The sequence below is a fragment of the Pan paniscus genome, chromosome 8, assembly GCF_029289425.2.
Source record: "Pan paniscus chromosome 8, NHGRI_mPanPan1-v2.0_pri, whole genome shotgun sequence".
Lineage (NCBI taxonomy): Eukaryota > Metazoa > Chordata > Mammalia > Primates > Hominidae > Pan > Pan paniscus.
In genome coordinates, this window is record NC_073257.2 from 61055001 (window position 1) to 61078398 (window position 23398).

The 23398-nt window shown below is 46.0% G+C and overlaps 1 protein-coding gene across 3 annotated transcripts in view; it reads left to right on the forward strand.

Moving 5' to 3' along the window:
• Nucleotides 1-23398, forward strand: part of WDFY4 (WDFY family member 4) — a 300371-nt gene that overhangs the window by 104492 nt on the left and 172481 nt on the right. For all 3 annotated transcript variants that reach the window (XM_034930476.3, XM_057298884.2, XM_057298885.2), the window contains exons 22-30: nucleotides 682-793; nucleotides 1535-1725; nucleotides 7067-7219; nucleotides 14023-14096; nucleotides 15993-16154; nucleotides 16737-16828; nucleotides 18593-18692; nucleotides 21283-21488; nucleotides 22294-22463. In XM_034930476.3, coding sequence (XP_034786367.2) covers nucleotides 682-793; nucleotides 1535-1725; nucleotides 7067-7219; nucleotides 14023-14096; nucleotides 15993-16154; nucleotides 16737-16828; nucleotides 18593-18692; nucleotides 21283-21488; nucleotides 22294-22463 — 1260 coding nt within the window. The remainder of the gene's footprint in view (nucleotides 1-681; nucleotides 794-1534; nucleotides 1726-7066; nucleotides 7220-14022; nucleotides 14097-15992; nucleotides 16155-16736; nucleotides 16829-18592; nucleotides 18693-21282; nucleotides 21489-22293; nucleotides 22464-23398) is intronic.

Genomic DNA, 23398 nt, shown 5'->3' on the forward strand with positions numbered 1-23398 from the left:
CAAACAAACAAATAAAAAACAGTAAATTTTCAAAACAACAAGGAGATATGTTTGTAGATGGGGATGCCATTAAATTTACTTCCAATTTTTGCATAAAGAGCTCTTTTGCTTAGCACTGATGAAAATTTGCAATTCGTTTGTATTCCTTCACCCTAATGGACAGAGGGTACCCCCAGAGGATGGGGAGTCAGGAACTAGGTCCTGTTGATCATGAAAGTTGTGGCTTAGAAGCAACACACCGCTTTCTGATGTAGGAGTCCAGGATTCCTATCTTCTTGCCCCTTTGACACCTGTAGAGATTGGGCTCCCAGAGCCTTTACAACCGTAGTCTGAGAAGGTGGCAGCCCTCACCTTGGTAGCGCTGTTCCATCTGAAAGTGTCCTTGGGTCCCTCTTGCTCTTCTTAGCACCTCACTGTGAGCACGTGGGACACTGGTGGCTCAGACTGCGTAACTGAAGCTGCTCACTTACAATTCAGCCACAGCTTGGGAGACAGAATGCATGAGCCTGAATTTGGCTTCAATCCCCTGACATTGGTTCAATTGCTATTCATTCCATGATCATTGCTGATGGAGTGTCAGCACTGGGCCAGGCCCCAGATGGCCTGCCCTCCAGGAGCTCGTGGACAATGCTTCTTCTTTTGCAGGAATTTCTTAGGACTAATTGCTGCTCATTTCTCTAGATGAACATTTCATCCCGTGACAATGCCATGCCCGTGTTCTTGCTGAGGAATTGTGCTGGCCACCTGTCAGGGTCTCTGCGGACCATTGGAGCTGTTGCTGTGGGTCAATTAGGTATGTTCAACTGGGAAGCTTTGCCGCTATTTGGGAAGCAGGGTTTGTGCTGTCATGGCTTGTGCACCCTGGAGTTCTGGAGTGGTGGACAGGATGGAGTGTGCCAGGGAACCAGGGTCGGGAGGACCAGAGTTGGGAGTGAATCCAGCCAGACAGTTAGTCTCCCAGAAAGCATGAGGATCTGTTCACCTGGCCACATCTGGCAATCAGTGGTGAGCTCAGCTACTAACCAGGCTGCTGTCTGTGATGACAGGAAGCTGTCTATCTAGTGAGTACAGTGGGGCTTTTAAGCAGAAGCACTGGTTGTGGTTGTTTGAGTGCAAACTGCTGGTCACCATTCAATTGAGCAATAGCAAGGCAACAAATTGGTGCAAGTGCCCTGCCCAGCAGGATCTAGAGGACAGGCAAGAGCAATGGGTTGTTAGAGCAATAGGGATACTGAGGCTCAGGGGTCTGGCTCATCCAACACTCTGGAGTGAAGGCAGAAGGTGGCAATCTGAAATACTCTGGGCTGTTCAGCCTTCTGATGGCAAAGAAAGGACTTAGCACAGTATCTCCCAGCCATCTAAGACTTTCAGAACCTCCTGCTCTTCCTCCCAGCCTGTCCCAGGTGCACAGGTCCCTCTGGCTGTGGATGGATGGTGGCACTGGTAGCTCATTGGTCCTCCTGTGCTGTCGGGGCATTTCCCATTGCAATGAAGCTGTGACATGTTGATGAAATGCCCACTTTATGCCACACAGGGGTGAGGGTATTCCACTCCAGCCCTGCTGCCAGCAGCCTGGACTTCATTGGCGGGCCTGCCATCCTCCTGGGCCTCATCTCCTTAGCGACAGATGACCATACCATGTATGCGGCTGTGAAAGTTCTGCACTCGGTCCTGACCAGTAATGCCATGTGTGACTTCCTGATGCAACACATCTGTGGGTACCAGGTAATCCCATCCTCCCACCTGGAACTGAGACTCCTGAAAGGGCTGTCATCCCTGGGAAACAGGGACAAGCGTTGCTTGCCTCAGTTGCATTCCCTCCAGGGTGACTTCTAGAGAAGGGCAGCCGAAAGCCCTTGGGTTCTGAGACCAGCAACTTCGCAGCAGAGGAGGGGCAGGCGACAGCCAGCCCAAGAGCTCTGCTCAGGATGAGGATGCTCACCTGATTGTGGCTTCTGGCCCTTTTCACTGACAAATTCTAATGTCATTTGTGGTTGTCTCCCCACCTTGTCTCTAGCATGGTGGCTGAGAGCCCAGGCTGCAGAGCAGACTGCCAGAGTTTAAATCCTATCTCTTCTAATTTGCTATTTAACCTTAGATGAGTTACTTATCCTCTGCCTGTTTCCCCACCTGTAAGATATGGACTGTAATAGGGTTGCAGTGAGGATTAGATGATTTCACACAAGTGAAGAGGTTAGAATTATGTCAGGCCCAGAATGAGTGCTAAGTAAATGTTAGTCATTTCTAGTTCTTAATCTCTTTGTGCGTCAGTTCCCTCATGTGTAAAATGGGATTATGAGAGCACCTGTTTTGCAGGGTTGTGATGACTGTGTTTATATGTGTTGAGAGCTTAGAGGAGCACCTGCACAGGGGACCTGCTTCGCATGTGTTTACTGTGATTGTCATTGCTATTTAGAATTGGTAAAGTCAGATGAGACACGGCCACTGCCCTTGAGTAACTTCTCACATGTCTAGGAGGCAGCCAGGTGAGGAATTAGGAGGGCAGGGCCAGGGTCGGAGTCTGGGCCATGTCACAGGTCTCAGGCAGTGGAGGCTTCCTCTGGTGTGGGGGCTGCTGGGTGATTGGGGCAAAGCCTCCTGTGTCTCTCGCTACTGGGTCAGGGTTAGAGCAGAAGAGAGCTGTGTGATGGCCTTCTGGGCACTCCCCCTGTCTGTCTGGACTACTGCCACAGCTGGACAGTAACCCCTTCCCCCAGCCTGTCCCTTGTAGCCCACTGATGCCAGCTGTAGCCCACATCACATATCTGGTGGTGTCCCTCCTGTATGTAAAACCTTCAAAGGCATCTGATTACCGATACCATATCCCAAACTCCCTAGACAGGTTTTCAAAGCCATTCAAAACTGGCCACAGACCTTTCCTTCCAGCCCCATCTCCAACCCAGCCAACATTTCAGCCTATGTTCCCACCTCCCCAAATCCTGCACCTTCTCCAATCATTAAACAGTGTATGACTTTGTGTGCCTGTGGCCTCCGCTCGGAGCACCTCTTTTTTTCTCCCTCAAGCACCCTCCTTCTGTTTTCCCAGATCAAGCTCAAATAGCAAAGGCAGCATTCTCTTCCCCCAGCTGAGCATGTGGCTGTTTCCTGGTCCTCTTGGCACTGTGGGCACATCCCGTTTTAATTGCTCTCGCACCCACACTGGAATGCTCAGTCTACACATCTCTACTGGAATCTTCTAAAGATCCTAATGTTTTTTACTCTTTGCTGGTGTATTACTGACACCATGAAGACACTCAGTACATGTTTTGGGAATGAGTAAATGGGTATGTCTGAGTTTATGCTAAAACTCAAGAATTGGGGATATTGGTACACAAAGGTTTTCTCTGAATATGCTGTTAAAGATAATAGTAGTAGGATCTATTCTAATACAGCACAAGGATATCTGCTGTGGTTAGGGATTTTAATAATTATTGTGACAATTTCTAAAAAGGCACAAATCAGTTCCTGCCCTCATGAGTGTATCTAGAAGGAGAAAATAAAATAAGAACCAAAATAATTTTAATATAAATAAAAATGCAATCGGTGTCCAAGATTCACATCAAGAACTACTACATGCTTTGTGACTCACTGGCTACCTGGCTATCTTCCCAGAAACTCTGAGCTTCTCAGAAACCTCAGACTACCTCAGGCTCACTGTGGTCTCATTGCCCAGTCCTGGGGATGGTGGGTGGGCATGGTGAGCTCTCAGTGAGGGTTCAGAAATGAGAACATTGCCTTGAGAGGAGGAACTATCTACCACAGAGGTACATAGCGCCTGCTGTCACATGTAGGTAGAGGGGTCAAAAAGGGTTTTGTTAAAAAAGGAAGCTCATCAAGAGGTTTCCTGGAGACTGAGCTGACTGAGCTTTCCAGGAAGAGATGGTAGAGACAAGGAGTGGCCCAAGGATGTAATCTCTTTACTCAACTTAATTGATCAAATGCTTCCTAAGACCAGGCACTGTGCTAGGCACTAGGGATGTGAGGTGAACAAGGTGGGTTTACTCCCTGTTTTCATGGGACTTACCATCCAAGAAGGTGGACAGAAAAATACTGTTAGCATGAGGGAGAGTCTCTCAGATACCTCCTTTGAGTAAAGAACTCATCAGATTCAGAGGTTTATTGTACACTTACACATGAAGGCAGAATAAGGAAAATTTAAAACTGTTATTCTGTCTTTAAAAAGGAAACATTTCAAATATTTATGTCTTTGGGGAAAATCAGAAGGAGAAGCTGCGTGGCAAGAGAGGTGGTAAATGGCAGGTTTGAGTGAAGAAATAGTATTATTTTGTTTTTGTTTTTGTTTTTTTAAACTTTCTTGTCCACTCTTTATAAAATGCAACCTCCATCCTCCCTCATCCTTTTCTAGGCACGTTTTCTCGCTTTGTGTTTCTTTGTAACCTGCATGTGCATTTGCGTGATGTCTGCTTCCGTATTGCCACGTTTGTGTCTGTTTCACCCCCAGACACATGCTTCATAAGAGCGTGTGTCTGGCTTGTTTATTGCTGTACCCTAAGAACATGCCATAGATAGTAGGTGCTCAGTTAGGATTGGAGAGTGAATCCGTGAATGAAAACAGGGGTCTTCAATTAAGTGGCTTGCTCAGGAGTGGATTTCATCAGTTTTTAGGTTTTACTCTAGGCTCATCTGCTGGTTTACTGGTTGGGTGGGAGAGCATAAACCTTCCTATCTGTTATTTCTGTCTAGCTGATTTATCAGCCTCTTCTCAGACTAAGCAATAGCCAGCTGAGTTTTATAGGATGGGTGTTCTTAATATGGGGAAAGAGGAGGATACTGTTCCAGACTAACATTAAAACACTTCCAGGATTTGGTCTGGGTTCCTCCACATGGCTAGGAGGAGAGGATGGTTGTGGAGCTGTGCATGGCATACCGAATGGAGGGTAGGGAGCCATAACCTTACCACTGTGGGGAACGTAGGTTCTGCCTCACAGGTGATGGGCAATTGCAGGAAGGCCGGGACAGGGAAACGGACTGACAGAGGTGTTAGAACACCCCTTGATGTCAGTGGAGAAGAAGAGGCATGGGGATGAGGTTCAAGCAGGGGCTGAGATAGAATCTGACCTAATAGGAGCCTGTGTTCCTGACCTGGGGAGTCTCAGGATCTGTGAGCAGCCTGGGCAGGTGGCACTGGAAAGGAGCCAGGGCGGTCCAGCAGGCTGCCGACAGGAAGGAAGAGAGATGCTGGGACACGCTCAGTGGGAAATGTTTGTGAGACATTGAAGGTGAAGTATCATGTGGGAGAGAAGGCTCTGGAGCTCAGGGACAGGCTGTGCTGGAGGTGTAAATATGAGGGTCATCACCACCATGATGATATTTAATCTAAGGAAATTGATGAAATCCCCAAAAAGAAGCTGTACAGAGAGAAGAAGGTGGAGGGGGAAACAAAGAGGAGCTAACCACATGGAGCTGGGAATATAATTAAAACCCAGTAAAGGAGATTGAGAAGCAAGAGGGAAGAAAAATCAAAGACAGTTATGTCAAGGAATCTGAAAAAAGAACGTGTTTTGAGAAGGCGGGTATGGTCAAACCATGTTAAATGCTGATAAAGAATAGCACAAACAAAGGATGGAGGCGTCCTCTTTGGATTTGGCCACCTGGAAGTCCCTGGTGGCCTTTCTGAGGGAGGTAGCCAGGTGGAGGCAGTGGCTGGCTGATGCAGGTTGAAAAGAGAATGTCAGGTAAGGACATGGAGCCAGTGTGTAGAAGTTTGCCTATGAGCAGGAGGAGCTGCATAAAGCTACAGGGATTAGGGATGGAGGGAGGTTTATTTTTACAATGAGAAATACTAGAATATATTTGTACATAGGAGGAAGAGATCCAAGGTTGGGGCAGTGGAAGCTTGGAGAGAACAGTTGTCTCAAAGAGCAGTGTCCTTGAGATGGTGCCCAGTGGGATCCAGAGACCAGGTAGATGGGAGACTCTGCTTGTGACAGGAAGGAATGCAACACGTTTGTTAATTTGGTGGTGGGAAAACAGAGTATTCATATCTGATGGGTTCTATCTTCTCAGCAAAATATGAGGTCAGGTAGGGGAGAGGAAGAGAGGTTAAAGGAGAGAGGAGAAGCAATGAAACCATGACCTTTCAGATAAGAAAATATAGCTTATTAGAAAGACAGAGTTGGATTGCCAGAACTGACTGTCAGTTTGACATTTGACACTATTTGATGTAAAGTGAAGCCAGTCAGCCTGAATGTTTTCACATGCAACTTTTAGCCATCCTAATTTTGTCTTGCTGTGGGATTTCATATATGTGTGTGTGTGTGTGTGTGTGTGTGTGTGTATATATATATATATAAATAGTCTGGAAAGATATTGAGTCTTTTCTGATCACAAACAAGGCTTCCCAAGGGCACGTTGCAAGAACATGTCTGGGAGGACAGGGAGAGAGGGCGGGCTGTGTTGGAGCCATTGATGGGGAATGGAGCCATGGATGGAAGGAGCTGAGACTCCAGATTAGGTGGCTCAAGGCTTATATGCCAATGGATGGCTGGGCAGACTGACTCGTGTGGGGCCGGAGTCAACAGAGATGTGAGGCTTGGTGGGACCCATCTTCTTAGTCTGAGAAAAGCTGGGTCACCAAATGTGTGCTGGGACCCAAGTGCCTCCATGCTGGGATGGATGCTTCATGTTGCTGGCTTCCCAAGGGCTGGTGCAACTGACAGGCACATCTGGCTGGGTGCAGCCAGGCTCATGGGCAGGTGGTAGCTTCCCATAAATGCAGCATTTATGGGATGGTTACGCATGTAAAGGACCCAGTAACAGAAAATGAGAATGAGGCTTGCGGAGTGTGGGAGGAAACCAGGAGAGAGTGGCATTCTGGAAACATGGAAAAGATGCAGGGAAAAGTAAGAGTCCCAGTGAGAAGTCAGGTCATAGCACAGAAAAGTGGCCACAGAAGTTGATGTATATTTTTCTTCTGAGAACATGGGAATGAAGGATGGTAGCAGCAGAGAGCAGAAGGTTTGCAGACTGGACTGGGACAAGTGGGTGAAGGGGAAAGCTCTAATGATGCATTCATGAGGAAACTGCTTTGTGTTAACCTTTTCAGATAATGGCGTTTCTCCTGAGGAAGAAGGCCTCTCTCCTGAACCATCGAATTTTTCAGCTGATCCTCTCAGTGGCTGGCACTGTGGAGCTGGGCTTCAGGTCATCTGCTATCACCAACACTGGTGTCTTCCAGCACATCCTCTGCAATTTCGAGGTAAATCAGAGATTGGCCCTTAGTCCTTCGGGAGTGTGTGTGATGGTAAACATGCTAAGTCTGGGCTTTCCCCTAAACCCAGCATGTCAGCTTCCCTCATAGTCACCATGGTAGGGAGAGAGAAAACCAAACGAGCCTGCCCAGAGGCCCTGGTTTGTAATGACATCTGCCACCTATGGACTGAGTGGCTTCGGACAAATCTCTTGACCTCTCTGAGCCCCACTCTTTTTCTTGGGTGAAGTGGAGACCTTCATCTCCTTGCAGGCTGTCATGAGGGTTAAGCCAGATAGTATCTGGGAAAGGATTTTTAAACTATAAATTGGCATATACATATGAGGGTAAAGAAAAATGATCTCAGTTCCTTTGGGTGGTGCTTTGCTGTTTCCAAATGATTCTTGAAAGGGGTGAGTTAAGGGATGCAGAAGGACATGCCTGAGGCTAACTGAGGAGCATCGCACACAACTGCTGTGGGTGGATCAACCCATTCATGAAGCATCATTTACTGAGCACCCTCTGGGTCAGGTACTGGCCATGTCCTGGAGACACAGTGAAAACTAGAACCCAGCCCTTCCCCACAGCCAGATGGGACTGGGACATAGCCAAGGTAACACTGCAAATGCTAGGTGCCTCAGTGAGACAGGCACAGGGCATCTGGGGAGTGGGAGTGAGCAGGCAGTCAGAATTCAGGGGGAAAATAACCTTCCAGGTGGAGTGTATATGCTATTTGCAAATACTGTACATCAGAGTGAGAGCAGCCATGGGGACTTGAGAGCAAGTGGCTTGTTGGGGGCCTACAGGTTTGTGTTGGTTACAAGAGCAGGAGAGAGAGAAGGCAGGCCCAAGGGGTTAGACTGCCCAGACTACACTTTAGCCTGGGCATGTGGAGGTCCTCAGGATAAGTTTCAAAGCTCTTTCTTTGTTTATTAAGAAATTGATATATGTTTATTATAGAATATTTTTTAATTAGAGAAAAATGTGAGGGGGAAACTCTCCTATTACCAAGACCTAGTTAATTCTTGTCAAACCTGGATGCATTCTCTTATAGTATTTTCTATGTATAATACATTTTTAAAATCATAGTCATGATTATACTGTAGGTTATTTTGAGTCTAGTCTTTGCTCACATACCAAAAACATTTAAACATTTTCATTACAAACACTTACAAGCACTGTTTTGAGATCAGAATAATATTCTGTTATGCTGAGAGTTCCTGGTTTCTTCATCATTTCTTTATTGTCAAATTTTTAGATTCTTTCTATATTTTGTTATAAATTGTGTTATAGATGGGACTTTTGTGCCGATATTTCTCCCACTTTTAAAAACATTTTCTTAGAATAAATTATCAAAATTAATAATGAGAATAAAGGCATTATGAACAATTTTTAGATTGTTGATAAGTTTTACCAAACTTTTGATATCTAGGGATGTTAACTGTAGAATGACATGTGAGAATTTTATTTTAGGTATGTGACTTCGGTGACAAGAGCTCTGAAGCAGGGAGATGGGTCCTGAGATGATTGAAGAAATCTGGGTAGAGGATTTTGAAACCTAAACTGAGGCAAGGGTAGTGGGATAATGAGGACAGCAGGTGAAAAAGTCGTAACTTGAACCAGAAGTGACTTAGAGACAAATGACAAGGGAAATACTACGTATCAAAACACCACAGGGCTGCTACTGAAGGCAGGACCAGAGGGAGACTGACAGTCATCAATATGTATATTATAAAAAGAGAATACTCTTTGTATAATATAGATCAAGATTCGGTTCAACGTCTAACTTCTAACTTAAGATCAAGAAGTTAGAATGACCAAACAAAATCAAAACGCAGAGAAAGAAGGAAGGAAACATATAAATGAGAACATAAATTAATAAAATAGGAAAGAAAAAACATACAGAAGATCAACAAGGCCAATTACTGTTTCTCCTAAAACAGACAAACATCTGTTAAGATTGGCCCAGAAAAGAAGACAGAAGCCACAAATAAATAATATTAGGAAGGAAAAGGGGAGAATACCACAGAAGAATGAGCAATTAGAAAGGAAAGAGACAATTGGATTAGTAATTTTGTGCCAATAAATTAGAAAACTTAGTTCATTTGAACAATCTCATCGAAAATGTAAGTTTTCAGAGCGCACTCTAAAACGAATAAAAAACCCCAATGATCCTAGAATCATCAAGTAAAGTGAGTCACTGGTTTAAAATCTGTTGAAATAAACAACAACCAGAAGGGAACGCCAGGCCGGGCACTCACAGGGAAATTCCACCAGTCAGGAAATAGGTTCTTTCTAGCTTCTTTAACGAGCTAATCTTGATGGCAGAACACAAAAGGACAGAACAGAAAATGAAAAAGTACAGGCTAATCTTATTTGTAAATATAGGCATAAGAGCCCTAAATATGAGATTAGCCAGTTGAACCAGGCCAAGATGAATGTCCTGGTCCTGGATCTGAAGCTGGAAAAGAGGATTGTGGAGGAAGCCAGCATGGCATGGAGAATGGGCTCCCTGTGCACAAGGGGAAAGAAGATGTACATAAATGGCCATAAAACCCCACTAAATAAGATAATGTGTCTTGACTGCAACCGCTGCTGCCCCTTCTGAAGTGCTGTGGCCATGCTCAGCCAGTCTGGCTCCAAGGTGTCCTGGCCACCAGCATGGCCCAGGAATTACCAATGCAGGAACCCATCATGCTCCATTGCCTGCTACTAGAATGGCCATGGACACCACCCTACCCCACCCCACCCTGGATAAAACTACCCTCTTCAGGAGATCTGGTGCTTTTAAAGCTGGACTTAAGAAAATAAACCACCAATAAGAACCAGATGCTAAAAAGCAAAGCAAAGTGAAACAAAATGAAATGAAACAAAATAAAATTTAAAAGATTGAGGGGAGAGAATTTCAAAAAGGGAAAAATGTTTCCCAAATGTCATGTTCTGCCTACACCAAGTAAAGTGAGGTGAGGGATGTGTGCACTGTACATGCCCATTGGAGGTCACTGGCAGACTTAGTGACAAGTAAGTTGTGGGGTCAGAAGCCACTCAGAAGTAAGGAGAAACGGCCGGGCTTGGTGGCTCATGGCTGTAATCCCAGCACGGGGAGGCCGAGGCGGGCGGATCGTGAGGTCAGGAGTTCGGGACCAGCCTGGCCAACATGGTGAAACCCTGTCTCTACTAAAAATACAAAAATTAGGTGGGCGTAGTTGCGGGCGCCTGTAATCCCAGCTAGTCGGGAGGCTGAGGCAGGAGAATCACTTGAACCCATGAGGGGGAGGTTGCAGTGAGCCGAGATCCTGCCATTGCATTCCAGCCTGGGCGACAAGAGCGAGACTTTGTCTCAAACAAACAAACAAAGAATTAAGGGGAAGTGTGGGGAGACTGAAAGTGGAGGCAGTCAGTGGACTTTGGAAAATAGCAGAGAGGAAGTTTCAGAACTTTTGGTTTTGGGTTTTTGTTTTTTGTTTTTTTTTTTGAGACAGAGTCTCACTCTGTTGCCAGACCGGAGTGCAGTGGCACAATCTCGGCTCACTGCAACCTCTGTCTCATGGGTTCAAGTGATTCTCCTGCCTCAGCCTCTCGAGTAGCTGGGACTACAGGCATGCACCACCATGCCCAGCTAATTTTTGTATTTGTAGTAGAGACGGGGTTTCACCATGTTGGTCAGGATGGTCTTGATCTCTTGATCTCATGATCCGCCCACCTTGGCCTCCCAAAGCCCTGGGATTACAAGCGTGAGCCACCGCGCCCAGCCCGTTTCGTGTTTTAAGATGGAAGAGACTTAAGTCTGTTTGTAGGTTGAAGGAGAAGAGGCAGTAAAAACCAGACAGTTAAAATGCTAGTGGGAGAAGAAACTGCTAATGAGACACATCCTCAGAGGGTTTGGAGACAAGAGAGTGGATCACAGGAGAAAGGGTGGGATCCGTGATGACTGGTGTGAAGCAGACAGGAAGAGGAAGTTGTGAGGAAGGGAGAGACAGGAAGTCATTGAGAAGGGAATGGACAGGAAGCTGTGAGGGAGGAGATTGTTGAAGCAGGGAGGGACAAAAATTTGTGAGGGAAGGAGGGACAGGAGGTTGTGAGGGAAGGAGGGACAGGAAGCTGTTGAGGCAAGGTTGGACAGGAAGTTGTAAGACAGAGTTGGATAGGAAGTTGTAAGGCAGGGTTGGACAGAAAGTTGAGAATCAGGGAGGAACAGGAAGTTGTGGGCTTCTAAGTCTTAGGTTTTGGTTTCTTTCTTTCTTTCTTTTTTTCTTTTTTTTTTTTTTTGTTTTGAGATGGGGTCTCACTCTGTTGCCCAGGCTGGAGGGCAGTGGTGCGATCTCAGCTCACTGCAACCTCTGACTCCCAGGTTCAAGTAATTCTCCTGCCTCAGCCTCCCAAGTAGCTGGGATTACAGGCACACGCCACCACATAAGGCTAATTTTTTTATATTTAGTAGAGAAGGGATTTCACCATATTGGTCAGGCTGGTCTTGAACTCCTGACCTCAGATGGTCCACCCACCTCGGCCTCCCAAAGTTCTGGGATTATAGGCATGAGCCACCATAACCAGCCTCTGGTTTCTTAAAGAAAGAACCGACTAGTTCATTTCTAAGAGTACAGTCATCTCAGGGGTGGGGAGAGAGCAACACCTGACACATTATATACTCCATACTCAAACAAATCTAATCCAGACATCTTAATATAGTCCTTAGTACAGGCTTATGTGACACAGAATAACAATCAAAAGATTCAGTTATTCATGTTTCCCGAAATTCTGACATTTGGTATTATGTAATTTCCTGATGAGCTAGGCAGCCTCAAATGGGTGTGGCAACTTATTATTGTTGCTGTGTTCTGGAAAGGAAATGGGAGAGGTTGGAACTTTTGTGGGAAGCGTAAAAGGTGCACCTTATTGTACTGGTGGGTTCACATCTGACTTTCTTAGTTCTCTCAGCCCTTAGCCCCAGGCCTGGCATATCATTTGTTGAATGACTGCCTTCATGAATCAATATCCTAAGTGTGCAGGGCTCTTGGAGCCCTACAGGCATGTATGTTGGGGTGCCATGCTGGATACCCATGTTTTCACTAGGGCTGCCTTCATCAATACCAGCTGTCCCAAATGGCAGCTGGCCCACCTCTGTGTGTGCCTTTGGGCAGTGGCTGTGCTTAAAAAAGCAGGAAATCTGTCACTCTTTTCCTGGCGGAAGAACAATCCACTCATTTTACTTTGTTTACTTTGTATCCACTCATTCTTTTAAAAAATGTAATGCATCTTTACGAAAGATAGTGGCATGTATGATGCTAGGCTCCAGGGATTAAAGAGGGACAGTCTCTACCTTCACAGGCCTCCCGATAAACTTGTGTTCACTGGGGTTCTTTTGCATTTCCTCTTCAGCAAGAGTAAGCAAAGTCATGGGTGACTGCTTAGCTTCAAGCAAGGTTGAGTATTGACCCTATGGGTCACTATCTGTAGGTGATACCCATGGGTACCCAGTGTGGGGCAAGGGAATGGGCTTCGTAGTCAGGTGGATTGACTTTGAAAACAGTCTCTGCCAATTAAAAAAAAGTTTGGTGCCAGAAAAGTTACTTAGTCTCCCTGAGTCCCATTCTTTCTAGCTACTAGATGCAGAAAATAGGCCGGGTACAGTGGCTCACACCTGTAATCCTAGCAATTTGGGAGGTGGAGGCAGGAGGAACACTTGAGCCCAAGAGTTAGAGACTAGCCTGGGCAGTAAAACAATACCCCACTCTACAAAAAAATTTTAACAATTAGCTAGGCATGGTGGTGCAAACCTGTAGTCCTAACTACTTGCAAAGCTGTGGTGGGAGAATTGCTTGAGCCCAGGAAGTCAAGGCTGCAGTGAGTCATATTTGGGCCACTGCACTCCAGCTTGGGTCTCTCAAAAATAAAAAAATAAATACATAAATGCAGATAATAATATTTTGGGTCTTTTTATGGCACCTCTTGCCACCAGGAAATGTATCAGTTATTAAGTGCAAGCTCTTTTTGCTGCTATATGAGTGCACGCTTATAATCCCACACCTGAACCTTGTATAGTCTGGGCCTTAGGAACTGTCAGTATTTAGAGAAGAAAAATATTAGAGTTCTCTAAAGGGAAGTAGAAATAAGACATGATGGCATCCATCAATTCTGCCCCAGAAGGATCACTAGCAGCTACATTTGTTTACTATGAATGAAAACAACCTGAGTGATCAACTTCACTTTCAGAATCTCAGTGAATTTCATATCTTTGTTTCACTTACAATTTTGTCATGCATGAGATGACACTGTGGTTTGGGCTGAAGAATGTGTTGCATGCGCAAATTGGGTATGTAGTCAATACAGTGTAAAACCTGAAAATCTGTACCTGGCTTCTATTTCCTGTCCTGCCACTTGCTGGTGGTGAGTGGAGACTGTCACTCAGCTGGTCTGTCTCAGCCTCTATTTTCTCATCTGTAAAGTGGGAACATCATCATTTGTCTTGCAGGATCCAGGGAGGTTGAGATGAGTTTGCAATATGGACACTTGGGCTGTGGGCCCAAGGCTGAGCAGATGGGGGAGATGGTTAGTGCAGGCGTCCTTGGTTGGAACCAGGCCCACAATGAAGTGCCAAGTAGCAGCAGAGATGGCGAGAGAAGGCCTTCCTACAGGGGAGGCACCTCTCTGCTTGGAGTGTCAGGACAGCTGATCTGATTCCAGAGCTGGTACCTCATGTTGATGATTCCACGTCAGAGGATCACCTGTCCAGCACTGATCTTCTCATGCTTCCTGCAAATCATTCTTCTCCCACACCTTCATTTTAGCATGTGTTTTGTTTTGTCTTCCAGCTCTGGATGAATACTGCAGACAATCTGGAGCTCAGCCTCTTTTCCCATCTTTTGGAAATCCTTCAATCACCAAGGTAGGCTGGGTCTTGGCAGTCTGGGGGTTAGAACTGAAGGCTGAATGTCCAGAACAGAGACAGGGCAGGGTGGCCAGTGGCTCTTCCCTGCTCCCAGAACACTGGGTCACCAAATGGGAGCACATCCTTCCCAGTGGCTCATGCTTGTGGGGCAGTCTCCTCTCATGGTCTCGGGCCTCAGGAGGGCAGGTGCTGGGGGCTTAGAGGCCTCTCTAGCCCCAGGAACTAGCACATACTGGGGGCTCAGCAATTGTGACCAGCAAAGGTCCACTCTCCCTCTAACTGACTTCTCCAAGGCACTTTCGGAATTAGTCAGGGCTCTTTTACCCTTCAAGTGGTGGAAATACAACTCAAACCAGCTTAAGGGATGTAAAAGAGAAGGAAAGAAGGAAGGGAGGAGGGAAAAAAGAATAGAGGAAGAAAAGACCAGTAAAGAGGGACTTCGTTGGCTCTTACAATTGAAAAGAGCTGATCTCATCCTGTAGCTGGGTGAGGCTCACATCATTTTCTCTGAGCTCTGTCACCACTCTTGCCTCTGCCTCTTCCACTCAGTCTTCAGGTTGCCCGGGCTTTCTTCTGTGGCAGAAGGTGGCTCCTGGGCAGCTCCTCAGAGCACATCCTCAGCTTAGCACCATAGGCAGAGAGACAGCTTTTTAAAAATTTAACAGTCTTAGCTATTGGACTGAGTCTCATTGAGCCAACTGTGTCCCATGACTGGGCTGGAAAGTGGCTTCCCCTCTGGAGTTAGAAAGTGGTAGTTCCCAAAGGGAGCCAGGGGCTGTGTTCAGAATAAGACAGAAGGAAGGCAAGGAAGCCCACATATCACCCCACCTGCCTCCTCCTGGCTCAGGCTGGTCTAGAGCTCATTGGTGCCTTCAGCATTTTGAATGTATTTGTAAATGGCTTTCCACTCATCCACTTAATGAACATCTATTATAAACTTACTACATTTCACACCCTGTACTTAGAGGTAAAATTCAGAGAAGAATAAGCCAGAGTCTGATAAAAAGAGAATACAGAAAAACATGTTGTTCAGTGCTGTCAGAGGAAACAGAACCAAGGGCAGCCGGGACTTCTGGGTAGAGGAGCATCTGTCTTCTCTGCTGAGCCCGTGATTATAAATCATACACAGAATTGGGCTCTGGTCCTGCCTCTTTTGTGTATCAGGGAGGTGGAGCTCAGCAGAATTTAATGTGTTAATACAAAAAAAAAAAAAAAAGACAGTTCAAAGTGAGGAATCTGCCCAAAGTCACCCTCCTCCACATTTTTCTCCACCATTTTTTCTCTTCCACTTTCCACTTTGTTCCTGTACCTGTACCAGTTGTTTTCTAAGAAACAGATATTTATCCTGGGAGCTGTTTTCTTTGGGGGAGTAGAATTTACTGGAAATTGGATTTGTGAGTATCTGAGGGAGGGGGTATGGATAGGTGGATTCTGTCTTTTTCTCCTTTGACTTTCAGTGGCGTGTCTCTCCACTTTGTGGTTTGGGGCGGGCAGGAAGATCACACAACCAGACAAGCTAGTGAAGGGCCCTGCACTCCTGGCTGGTGGGAAGTACTCCCCAGTCACATGAGTGTCTGCTGTCTTTGTTTGAGTTTCTGAGGCCAGCACTAGTTTTCCCTGGGGCTCAGAATTTTAAAGTCAATAATTGGGGTTTGTCTTTGAAGGTGGTTTCCGGGGGGCTGAGGGGACAGGCAGTGCACACCCGAGCGACTCTGGCACTTAGCAGACACATATTCAATGGGTGTCTGACAGCATCTTGACAAATTGCCAAGAGAGCATTGGAGTTAAGGGGCCATGGAACAAGCCTGGCTTGAAAAACCTTTTTAGCAGAAACACAGCAAATTTGGTTCATTCCAGTAAAAGCTTTTACTGTCTCTCTCCTGTACTCACCAGGGAAGGACCCAGGAATGCTGAAGCTGCCCACCAGGCACAGCTTATACCCAAGCTCATCTTCCTATTCAATGAGCCGAGCCTCATCCCCTCCAAGATCCCCACCATCATTGGCATCCTGGCCTGTCAGCTGAGGGGCCACTTCAGCACCCAGGACTTGCTCAGGTACCACACCAAGCTGCCCAGGGGGAAGAGCAGGGCCCCAGGGCTGTTTAAAAAGGGAGGACAGGCCCCAGCTCTCTCCCCATTGTGCTCAACCCTGAATCACTTGGAACCTTCTAGGAATTTTTGTTCAGGGCTGAGAGTTGGGGAAAGGATGGTTTGCTGAAGTCAGGATGGGACAGGCCGGTTTCCCCAGCAGGGCTGTGTGTTTACTGTTCCCACTGCTCAGGCTCCCCCACTGTGGCCAAATATTCAGGAATTTCCATAAGCACTGCCATCCTTGCCTGCCAGTGACCCACATGCCTGGCTCCTGCAGACTCCTGAAGAGCAGTCCCAGCCACCAGTGTGTTTCCCCTTCTCTTTCCTGTCACTATCTGATTGATCAGGTAGAGCCAGAGTTAGCATCTCTGGTGAATCCTGACTGATTTTAGAAGTCTCTGGAAATACACAGCATGCCATGATGATTTCCCTTAAACTCTCACTTGCAGCTGCACGTGGGTGGGTCTATGTGAAAACACTGGCATGTACTCAGCGGACTCAGTTGAGCCCGCCTGCGAGCCTGTCCTTCTCTCCCTGTGTATAAAGGATTGGGCTGTTTGTTGTGTACACCCTCAAGCCTTCGTCGGTGAATGAGAGGCAGATCTGCATGGACGGAGCCCTGGACCCTTCCCTGCCTGGTGAGAAGACCTTTGCCAGTTCGAAGGCAGTAGGACGGCCCTCACGGAACCCCTGAGAGGCCCACATTGTGCAGAGGGAGGGGCTAAGCAAGGAAGGGGAAGGCACCCACAGCCAAGCCGTGGTTTCCAAGCAGTGGCCTGTGAGGCTGTCATTTTATGATGAGAGTCAGAAATGAAATAAAATTATAGATTCCTGCTTTGAAATGTGGGACTGGTGTTCCAGGCCTCCAGAATAAAATCAGTTCCCTGTAGACCAGCATGTGGGATCTGGGATCCTGCCTCACTTCCTGGTTGAACCCCCACTACCCCTTACTTTCCTGATGAGCCCCAACTCCAGCAGTGAAGCACTTGCAGGCCCCTGCAGGTGATGGCCTGCCCTCCGTCCGTGCTTGGCACGTGCTCTTCACTCAAGGGAAATGCCACCCCTCCCCCACTAGCCAAGCTGTCCCCAGTCCCACCAAACCAGATTAAGTCACTTTCTCTGTGTTTCCAAAGCCCCTTGGGGTTACCCTACTGAATAGATTTGTAGTTTGTTTATGTGAGTCTCCCTTTTCGCCTAGCCAGGTGCAGAACTGCAGCTGTGTCTTGTTCAATTTGTTCCCTCTGCTAGGGCAGTGTGATGGCAGCAATCACAACTGCTTTGTCCTGGGCCCTGCGGCTCTGCACTGTCCAAGATGAGAGCCCCTAAGCCACATATAGCCATTTAAATTCAAATTTTAACTAATTAAAATTAAATGCAATTAAAAACTTAATTCCTCACTCACTGTAGCCACGTTCTAAGTGCTCACTAGCTACCTGAGGCTAGCGGCTACTCTATTGGACAAGGTAGATATAAAACAGTTTTATCATCACAAAAGAGTCTCCTGGATAGCATTTTTTAATCTAGATAAAGTATTATCTCTTATCCTTAGATCAAGCCGCAAGAAATTACTATTCCCATTTTGCAGACTAAGAAACTTAGGTTCAATGAGATTAGGAGCTAATTGAAGATGGGACCAAAATCTGAATAGACGGAAATATGACTCCATTTCCCCAGGTTGCCTCATCAGTCCTATTTCTACAGTATGGCGTGGTGTATACCCTGTATTGGTTGTGAAATTGCTGGCAACTGAGGGAATGAACAAATGGGTAATGGGCCAAGAGTGAACTTATTTAGTCAACCTTCCTTCTCATATGAACCGCATTCTGAAACTTTTACCTAACCAACATATTAAAGCATTGTTAATATGTCCTTTTGGGCTTTAATGACTCTTCAGAAGTAAAGTTTCTTCTTCCCCTTGCTCCATATACCTCTGCTATGATTTGAGTTCTGTTTTTATTGTAGCATAGACATCCAAAAGCCTAGCCTGGGAGCAAGTTGAAAGCAGGAACAAAGAGAACAAAGACCATGGTCTTCAGCACTCCGTTCCTGATTACTTGCATAATATCAGTGCATAGTAGGTGATTATGAAATGTTGCAGCCTATAATAATTTAAAAAATTCTTCTACTGAAAGGTATATTTTCCCTTATTATTTTTAGGATTTTTGTTTTTTGGAAGATGTGCAGCATTGCAGACATTGCTAATTAAAGGAAACTTTAGTAACATTTTCTGAAATTCTTTTTAAGCATTGTGTGGAGGCTAGAATAAAATGCCAAAATTTTGAGTCCCAGCCATGCCACAATTCCTGGGTGAAATAAGCATTTGGTGAATATGATTGCTTACTACAGCAAATATTATGTCTCTTTACATCCGTTTTCTCTCAAATCTGAATTCTTTTTTGTAGCTGGAAGCCAAACATCTGGAAAGACAATCTGGCTCAGAAACCAGTTGCTGGAGATGCTGCTCAGTGTAATATCTTCCCCCCAACTTCATCTGTCCTCTGAGTAAGTAGCTCCAGGAAGAGCAATTTGGCAGGAGGTTGTCTCATACAGGGTGTGGCATTAAACCTTTTCTTAATGAAAAGTTTAGCATCTCTGAGTCTGTTTTCTGCAATGTATTTCCTGCACTAGTCAGAAAGAAAATTATATTCTCTCTACCCAATGAAGCAGACCTTGCCCTAAGATATTCTGATGCAAATGTTAAGTGGGCATGAGTAACTAGAAACAGATTTGGTATAATTACAATAAACTCCTTTTGTCACCATAGCTGTAGTGTAATTGTTATTGTTTTGGCAGTTGTGACAATTACTGATTTTGATGTCTTGTACTTGGCAGACAATAGAATGAAGAAATCGTGAGCCTAAATAACATCTATCAAGGAAAAGTCTTGCCAAATTCTTCTGCTATTTACTGTTAGTGAGTTTGTTATTTTTCCAAGTTGGAAAAAGAAGTATCTACCGTCAATTAACTTCTAAAATCATGTGTAATCATAAAGCTGATTCCATTAACTCTCCCCACTGCCTGCCTGCTTTACCTCCAACCTTGGAGTCATTCATTTGACACCTAATTTGTTGAGCATCTACTGCATGCCAGACACTGTTCCCAGCTCCTAGGATGCAGTGCTGAGCAAGTCAGCCCGGATCCTTGCTCAACCTGTATATGCATCTGGGCTTGGGGGTAAAGAGTTACCCCTCAGTAAAGCAGCTTTATAAATAGTGTTTAATAATTTACCAGCCTATAAATCCTTTCTTTCTTAGAATCAAAACATGGTAGAACTGGAAGATGCCTTGGAAATGAGATAGTCCAGCCACTTTCTTTTCCATCTTTTTGAAAGGGAATGTAGTGCAGTGCCTAACAGCTGGGCTCTGGCATCTATACCTTCCGGGTTCGAATCCTAGCCCTGTCCCCAGGGACCCAGAGGAGGCTACTTAAGCCCTGTATGCCTCTCTCTACTCATCTGCATGAGAATAAAAATTGTATTATGTTGGTGAAAATGTAATTGTGTTTTTTTCATTACTTTTAATGCCAAAAACCGCCAATATTTTTGCACCAACCTAATACTTTCAATAGGTGAGTATAGTGAAGATGAAATGAATTAATATGTGGATAATCCTGAGAATGGTCCCTGGAATACTGTAAATTCTCTGTAAGCTAATTGCTATTATGGCCATCTCCTTCATCATCACCATCACCACCACCATCACCATTACCACCACCATCATCACCATCACCACCATCACCATCACCACCACCATCATCACCACCACCACCACAACATTAATCACCATCACCACCACCACCAACATCATCACCATCATCACCACAACATTAATCACCATCACCACCATCATCACCATCACCATCATCACCATCACCATCATCACCATCACCATCACCACCATCACCATCATCACCACATTAATCACCATCATCACCACATTAATCACCATCACCACCAACAACATCATCACCATCATCACCACAACATTAATCACCATCACCACCACCACCATCAGCATCTTCACCACCAGCATCACCATCACCACCATCATAATCACTACCACCATCAACATCATCACCATCACCACCAGCATCACCATCACCATAATCACCACCACCATCATCAACATCATCAACATCACCACCACCATCAACATCATCACTGTCACCACCACCACCATCATCATCATCACCACCAACATCACCACAACCTTAATCACTATCACCACCACCACCACCATCAACATCATCACCATCATTATCAACATAATCACTGAGGAAAATGATCAGAGCACATCAGGAGCTCTGCCAAAGTCATCCAGTTGCTAAACATCAGAGGCAGGGCTAGAAAAGAGGACAGCCTCTTCTCTTCACTCCTAGTCCAGTGCTCATTTCAGTGGATACCAGCCAGATTCTCACTATGCCTAGTGTGTCAGCTGAGAACACAGGTGGAGCCTTCACTTGTTCCCAGAAGTCTGGGTTCTTTGCTGAACCCATTGTCTTTGGCCAACCCATTGGCCATTCATCTCCCTACCCTCCTGTTTCATCCAGGTCCCATCAGCAAGTCTGTATTCTCCAGACTCATCATTTTTGAAAGTGACGTTAATCATGTTTCTTTTTTTTTTGGTGCTAAAACTGATAAAAATGCATAAATATTGGACTATGCCATTTAGATAAATTTTGATCAGTGTCTTTAAAAAGGGAGGGGAATATTCATTATGTGTTTTATGTGACTACATTGATGGTAATTAAATTAGATGGGTGGCTAGTCATCCACTGTGTAAGTATGAATCGTAGTTATATAGGGCTATTAAGGGGCATGCGCATTTTTACCTATATTAATACACAGTTTCCAATTGCTTCAAAATGCTGTGGCCAACTTACACTGCAACCATTAATAGACAAATGCATCACTTGCACAACAATCTTGCCAGCATTTCATTTTACTATTCTTTTTAAATGTAATACATAATAAGTGATGTTAACCTTAACTTGCCTCTCCTTGGTGACTTGTAAGGCTGGACATTTCATATTTTCTGGACATGTCACTCGCTCATGGACTGAGAGAACATTGGTTGCATTTATTAATCCCCAGGTCAAAGGAAGAGATGTTTCTGAAACTGGGGCCTGACTGGTTCCTGCTGCTCCTGCAGGGCCACCTGCATGCCAGCACCACTGTGCTGGCATTGAAGCTGCTGCTGTACTTTCTGGCAAGCCCCTCCCTCCGCACACGGTTTAGAGATGGCCTGTGTGCAGGATCCTGGGTGGAACACAGCACTGAGGGCGTGGATATTGTAATGGGTGAGCATGTGGCTGTCTCCAGGGAGTGGGGCACCACCTAGTCCTGGGATGTGAATGAGGACCAAGCCAGGCCCCTTCTTATTTGAGACCATCACAGCTCTGTGCAGCAGGATCACCTCAAGCCCTGACTCCAAGGCCTACATCCAAATGAGCCCAGCCCCCCTGACATCCTTTGCAGGATCCCCCGCAGCCTCACTGCACAGACACTGGAGGCTGCCTTCCATTCCTCCCACCTGCTTAGCCCTGTTCTCCTGGGCACTGTATACTCTGCTTCCTCTTCCTGAGGGGATGCCTCTTCTCCTGATGTGGATTCATCCTCAGATCTCAGTTCAAATGCCACTTCCTCCAGGAGATGAGGGGTCTCCCTGAATTGGGACACCTCTGTTATATTATCTCTGCCCTTATTATTTTTCTCTTTAGTGCTTCACAAAATTCATAATTATTTGAGTATTTAATTGCTTAATGTCTGTCCCTCCCACTACAATGCAAGCTTCAGGAGTGCCTGGAATTCTGTATATTTGGTTGAAACCCTACACCCTTGTTGCCTAATTCAAAGCTGCCCTGTTGCCTCCTACATGGTGGGCAGCAAGTATGTTTTTGAGTAAATGAATGAGCATGTCAGGAACAGCGAAGGGAACTACTGTTGAGTGCCTTCTTGCTCCCATCTATGTGTGAATATATTTTATCATCCAGCATTTATATGGGATGGGTGGGTGGCCGGGTGTTCCCTTGTGTGTCCAGGCCCCACCTTGACCAGCAGCTGTTCTCAGAGCTGACTTTTGTGCCCCCTTTGCCTGATCAATAGACAACCTGAAGAGCCAGTCGCCACTGCCTGAGCAAAGCCCATGCCTGCTTCCTGGGTTCCGTGTCTTGAATGACTTTCTGGCCCACCACGTCCACATTCCAGAGGTCTACCTCATCATCTCCACCTTCTTCCTGCAGACACCACTCACAGAGCTGACGGACGGGCCCAAAGTAGGTTTTCAGAGCACCCACAGGGTGACACACTTGGTTTTCTGATTCCACATGACTAAGGCAGGTCGCCAAGACCCTCTGCACTTACCTCCCTCTGCTTCTTCCAGCTCAGTTGGGGTGCTGGCCCACTTCCCTCCCTAGCAGCCCACACCCTTGGCCAGCCCTTCAAATGCTCCCCTTCCAGGCCCTTGACTTCCTCGGCCTCTGCTCCCATCCTTCCTCCCAGCAAGTCTCTGATTTGGATCAGTTCTATTTTAAAACCTTCCTTTTGGGCACAGCTAGGGGAATGACATGATGCTGGGGTGGCCCTGCCCCAGCACCCCAGCCCCTCATCCTCAACCACCCACTTAGGTCATCACCTTCTTGCCCCTGTTGCTAGGACAGGGAGACTTTTCAAGGCTGGTCATGGATTCCTTCAGCTCCTTCCTTGGATGACCTCATCCCATAGTTATCCTTTCTTTCTTTCTTTTCTTTTCTTTTTTTTTTTTTTGAGACAGAGTCTTACTGTGTTACCCTGGGAGAGTGCAGTGGCGTGATCTCAGCTCACTGCAACCGCTGCCTTCTGGGTTCAAGCGATTCTCCCACCTCAGCCTCCCAAGTAGCTGGGATTACAGGTATCCACCACCATGCCTGGTGAATTTTTGTGTTTTTAGTACAGACAGGGATTTTCCAAGTTGGCCAGGCTGGTCTCAAACTCCTGACCTCAGGTGATCCACCCTCCTTGGCCTCCCAAAGTGCTGGGATTACAGGCGTGACCCACCGCACCCGGCCCCCTTTCTTCCTTTTGTATTTTCAGTTTTTCCTTTTCTACCAAACCGTTCCTCATAAGCCATAATTATGTTCAGCTGCATCCCACCTAAAACCAGAGGCTGCCCCTTGATAACAGTCCTGACCAACTGCTGCCTATTGATCACTTTCCTATCCTTCCTTGGCCA